General features: G+C 39.5%; 1 protein-coding gene across 4 annotated transcripts in view; it reads right to left on the bottom strand.

Annotated features, from left to right (window-relative positions):
- Nucleotides 1-1,456: 1,456 nt before the first annotated feature.
- PDK3 (pyruvate dehydrogenase kinase 3) overlaps nucleotides 1,457-6,000 on the bottom strand; it is a 59,288-nt gene continuing 54,744 nt past the window's right edge. For all 4 annotated transcript variants that reach the window (XM_036912795.2, XM_036912793.2, XM_036912792.2 and 1 more), the window contains one exon: nucleotides 1,457-2,134. In XM_036912795.2, the coding sequence (XP_036768690.1) occupies nucleotides 2,104-2,134 (31 nt within the window). In that variant the 3' untranslated portion in view covers nucleotides 1,457-2,103. The remainder of the gene's footprint in view (nucleotides 2,135-6,000) is intronic.

Raw genomic sequence — 6,000 nt, 5'->3', positions numbered from 1 at the left:
CATAAACTGTGAGGATGCAAGATGTTCCCAAGCCTCCACTTGTGGCAGCTTTGGGAGCAAAGTTAAATTCTTGATGCCAAAAACAAAGATGGGAGAGGCAAGACTACACTGGGGTCAGATGGACATGAGTAAGCCAGAAAGGCTGTTAGTAAAGGACGACCAGTTAAGTCATTTAAATGTTGAAAGAAACCTTACTTTTGGAAAAGCCCCATAAAGGGAGGAATGTGGTAGGATTTTCCCACATCGTATTTTCCATCTTCAGCCTTTACATGGAGCTTGTTGTGGGGGCCTAACAATCAATGGGCACTCCTCAACCACACAGTAAAACATGGCCAGAGGGAGGTATGGGAGGGAAGCCGCCTTCCCCTTACAATGTATCGCACTTAAGTGTGTAAAGGAGTATGGTTGGAAATGGAGACCTGATAAGATACTGACAGACTAACATTTATAAGGAAGCCAGGGTCTTTAAATGTAAAGGGCCATTACTTTTACAGCTTTTATGCCACAAGGAAATAATCATATGGAACAGCCCCACCCCAAGACCCTGACTAGGCTCTCAAGCCAACAGGCCTCCATGTGGGCCATGTCGTCATCCCTCAGAAGTACATCTGTCTTTCTTTTACCTGACCGAGTATGGGACATCTCTGACGAGATCCTTCTATGGATGGAAGAGACAAGATCTTTCTAAAGAAGAAAAGAACGACCCTGAGATCAGATAACATAATGAAATGAAGGAAAATCAGATTCAGTGGAACCAAGAGAAACAGCTGCCGTCAACCCACATGCAGCTGGTCTGAGCACAGCTCCTCCGAGGGGAAAATTCTGCCCCCCCCCCCACCGTGATGGCACTGACAGTCACATGACTAAAGAAGGTGGAATACTTCAGCTACAACTTCTCAAGCAGTGGACTCGATACTTTAAAATTGGATGGAAACAGTTATATGGATATTAAAAGAAGGCAGAAGTCAAGATAGATGATACCCATGAAAAATTACGGTGACGAGAGACATGCCGTAGAAGTTGCAATTTTAGTAGGAGCTCTGGAATGGCTTCTGTTTCTCAGGGTAACTATAACTCAGCTCCTCCTCCCTCACCCCAAGTTGTCTGCCCATTCCAACTTTCAGCACAAAGTAAAGGATTGTGAAAATGAGATAGACAATTCTAAAACTGGCTAAAAGTCATGAAAATGAAAATTATCAAGACCTGGGATATTTATCAGAATAAACTAGAAAGAACTTGTCCCTTCGACGGCCTATTTTACAACTAGTAAAGTGCATCACACAGGGACTTCCAATTCCTTAGAAAACTACAAAGGAATATAATAATTAGACTGGTAAAATTTTTACATAAGCATTAAAACTCCCTTCCCACTCTTTACAAACTTGATAATGACCAGAAGGTAGTTTTTCACTTAAGATCTTTGAAACCAAGCAGTTAAGTGAAAAATTCCAAGATGACTTGTGGACCGCTTTAATGGACAGAATGGAATACACAAGTGAATTTCAAAACAAAGTCAATGCATCAGAGAGATCTAATGCGAAAGTACCCACGCTTCATAGTCAGAATATGGTCAGACGGAAGAAGGCAAAAGTCTAAATCAGAGAGTGAGGAGGAATGCATGTGACAGCAAGGATCCTGGGACTGAATTAACAAGACATGCTCTGGTGTCTTCAACTTTCAGATGACCCAGGTCTTGGTCAGTGGTTTGTGACAAACATGGTATTTGGTCACAAAGAGTGACAGTAGAGACTGGCTGTGAAGGAGCTTAGAATCCTGGGGAGACGGTAGACACTCAACTCTAGGAAATGAGGAGGGAGGTGTGAGGACACGAGAGCACTAACAAGGCTCTGTGCCCTCTTACAACAGGTGCCAACCAAACCACAGCAACGTACTATGAAAAATGTTTCAAGTTACTACTTTAGTGTGCGATCTAGAGTAGCTACAGCAAGGTTCTGTGGCAAAGGTCCGCTCCTGTGAAGAAAACGCACATTCAAGCACTGGAATGACTACGGTGCTGCACTCAGAGTTGGTAGAGGAAAGGAGTTCTGGTTGACTTGCAGAAGACAGTCTTTCTTCACAGAGAGGACCAAAGCTTTCAGTTCTCTAGAAAGTTCTGTTAGTCTTGATCTTTTCCCTACAAAGACAATAATGGGAATATCCACAGTGAGTAAATTTTGAGTACACCTTTCTCTATTGTAACCATGCCTTACAAAGAGCATTTAGTTATAGTGATAATTTAAAAACCTGCCTTATCTCAGAATTTTTCTCTATGATTACTTCTGAATTACCATTTAATTACTTACACATACTTTAAAGCAGCTCTTTACTCTCAGTTAAAAACCTGATTAGAAAGGAGGAATGGCTGCTAATGGGAACGGGTTTCTTTCTGGGGTGGTGAAAATGTCTTAAAATCAGGTAGTGCTGAGGGTCACACAACTCTGTGAGTACCCTAAAAACCACTGAACTATACACTTTAAAAGGGTGAATTTTATGTTACATGAATTATAGCTCCATAAAGCTGTTATTAAAAACCTAACTAGAGGATACTTTGTTTTAGGATTTCTCATTCACCTAGTGAATTTGCCATGCCTACTAAACACTTTCCCAAGATCACCACCAATTATCCTATTTGTATAATCCAATAGTTTTAATCATCAGGCTTAAACATTTTTGAATTCTAAAAATAGATTTCTGCTAAAAGTTGTTTGTCTAATAATATATTAGAAATCAAGACGCATACTTAACTAGTATACAACCTGCTAAACTATTTAGAGTTGTAAAACTGCCTTTAAAACAATATTCAATTAAAGCCATCTTTTTACAATACAAAAGGATCTTACCATCTATAAACACTGCCTCTGTACTACCTAAATAACTCCCCCTTAACAGAGCAATAGTCTGAACTGATCAGCCATTGGGGCCCAACAAGCTACTTGGCTTACATACAGACTGAAAATGGAATCAAGGGGAATTGATCCAGGTGTTTCAAGCTGATTTAGCTTAATCTTGGCTGGGGATGGTGTGTGTGTGTGTGTGTACATTCACCCATGTGTATGCCAAACCAAACTCCTCTAAATTTCATCATGTGAGATGAGTGACCAGTCTGGCGGTATTGTGCACAGATCCATCACAACATTTCCATATTAAAAAATAAACATTAACATAGACACCCTTTATACCACACACCAGAAAAGACCAATGCTACTATAATGGTACAAAAATCACAAAGCTATCTACACTATACTTTTGAACAAATACCTTTCTGTTGCATTAAGAATCGAGGTTTTCATGGTAAGAAGAAATATATATATTAGAAACAGTGCAATGTTAAAATTGAATCAAAACTATTAATATGAACTTATGGTTTAAAAAAAGATACATATTGTATAGTCTGTTCAGAAAAGGGGACTAGGGAAGGTATGATGTACACTCCCAACTCCCAGATTAGGGTCTTTAATACCCATTAAAGGCAAACAGGACTCCTGGAGGGAAATGGCTGATTCTAGGACAAAGGAAGGGAAAGTATGAGTCCAGGATATCATCTTGGGCCAAAAAACAAGGAAGCTTTCGAAGATCAATGGGGTTATATCAATGTAACACAGAGGATCTGGCTCAAAATAGCTCCCACTGGCCAAACATGTGCCAATTTAAGCATCAACAAGATAGCAGATACATGCAATAACACAGATTAACCTCACAGAAAGCCACACACCAAAAGCACACACTGTATGCTCCTTTTAGTTCAAGTGATAGAGCCAGATATAATGATAGGTCATACATAATGATATATATATAACTATAGATCAGAATAATGGTTACATGGCAAGGTGGGGAGAAGGAGAAGAGTTTGACTAGTAAGGGGCCTTTTCTGGATATGAGAAAGATGCAAAAGTTTCTAGAGCTATAAACTTAATATTTGTACACTGTGTATATGTATGTGTGCATATATATATATGTATATGTATATGTTAAGTACTGACTGAAACATATCAAAGCAACAAAAATCTGTAATATCCATAATAATGTTGAAAAAGATAAAGCCAGAAACTCATTTGTCACCATTTAAAGTGGCTTTTAACTCAACTCACCTTGAAAACTGGTAATTAAATGGATTTAAACTCTTATCCTGCCTTGCCAGGATGAACTATTCTTCAAAAGATTCCTAAACAGCCTTAGTTGATGAGGAAGAAGTTTATAGGAGAATGTCAGTTAATGTTGTCAAAGGAATAATATTTTTTAAAAACTCATCATTTTATAAATGTTAATGAAATTATTGATTCAGGCCCAAATCATCAACTGGTGTGAAGAACCAATGCGTGATGGTTGTATAGTGCCAAAATAACACTACACAGATTACTTTCTTTTTTTTTCCCACGCAAGAGATTTTACTATCTGAAAGAGAAAGTGGCTGCCCCCAGAGAGAAGGAGCAGCAGCTCGTGGGTGAGGACGTGCGTTTTTAAGGAGTAGGGGTAGGGTGTGTTCTGCGTTGGTGACTGGATCTTAAGGGGTGGGCGACCATCTGGTCGGTGGTGATTGGATCTTAAGGGGTGGGGGTCTTAGTGCGCCAGAAATTGCCTTCATTACCATCTTTTTCTTTTCTTAACTGGGCCTTTGGCAAACTGGGTGTAGAATCTCATTCTCTAGCTACTTCCTGCTGGAAGGGGGCGCAGATTCTGGGATTAGTGAGGCCATTGCTGTAGAGTTGGGGAAGGGCGGGCATCCTGAGATGATTCATGATGTCATCTAGCTGGTTTCATTATTCTTCATGAGACGGCCTTGAGACTGGAGGAGTAAGAAATTGAAGTCTGGTGTTGGGCGAGAAGATGAGCGACCGGGGAAATGGACGGTGAGCCCGTGAAGGAGGATCCGGCAGTGAGGGTTCCCAAAGCAGCCCAGATTCCCGGAGGAAGAGCAGAATCAATGGGAGAGCCTCATCTGAAGTCACGGCACCAGTGAAAGGGTATCTCACCGCGACCCTCCTTACCCCAGAACAACTCGGGAGACACGGGCCCACGCAAGAGATTTTATTATCTGAAAGAGAAAATGGTTGCCCCCAGAGAGAGGGAGCAGCCCACAGATTACTTTCTAATTGACAATGGAAAAGTAAGTAAAGCATGGAGGGATCAGATCGCCATCATCTGAACTCTGGTCAATTTTAACATCACTAATGGCTGATCAACCAGATATCATGGGTCTCATAGTGTAATTCCTCAATAGTGCTTACGAAGTATTCTAGCAAAAAATGCTCCATTGAGCCTTTAGATGAACTTCCAGTCTATAGGAAATACAGAGAATGGGGGACAAGCTAAATGACATTTCAAAGGAAAAACTAAACAAGTCAAGTTGGGTCATTTTTGCAGGATACCCAGCATGGTCTCTCAACAAAAAACTGTTCTAGATTAAAAACAACTTGAGATCTATGCAGATGTGCTATGTGGTCCTGGAATCAATCCAGATTTGAACAAATTAGGGGAATTTTCATGATGAAAAATTATTGACATGGAAAGGCAGACATGGTTAAATGAAATAAAACCGGGCTGCAAAACAGTATAAATAGTGCAATCTCATAAACACACGTACACAAATAGTAAAATATCTGGAAGAACATACACCAAGCTGTAAAAGTGGTAATCTCTGGGTTGTGGGAATATAGTTGTTTCTTTTTTGATTATTTATATTTTCTTTTTTTCTTTTACAGTGTACATATACTGCTTTTCTATTATTACAAAGTTACTTTAACCAAACAGAACCTTCACTGTTGCTAGTAGAGTTGAAACTTTAGGGTAGTGAGGAAAAATAAAAAACTGGAAACCAAAGATTGGATTATTGTCCTTAGTACCATGAAGTAGTGTAACTCATTATTCTGTGATTGATAATTTTTCTCTTTCTTTTCATTTTTTTAAATTGTAGTAAACTAGATATCAAAGTTGGCTTCTGATAAGATGGTAAAAATGGTTATTTTAAAGTACACAGTTCAGTGACATTAAGTACATTCTCAT

The sequence above is a fragment of the Manis pentadactyla genome, chromosome X, assembly GCF_030020395.1.
Source record: "Manis pentadactyla isolate mManPen7 chromosome X, mManPen7.hap1, whole genome shotgun sequence".
Classification (NCBI taxonomy): Eukaryota; Metazoa; Chordata; class Mammalia; order Pholidota; family Manidae; genus Manis; species Manis pentadactyla.
The sequence above is the reverse complement of the archived record's forward strand: the minus strand, read 5'-3'. Positions and strand labels throughout refer to the sequence as shown.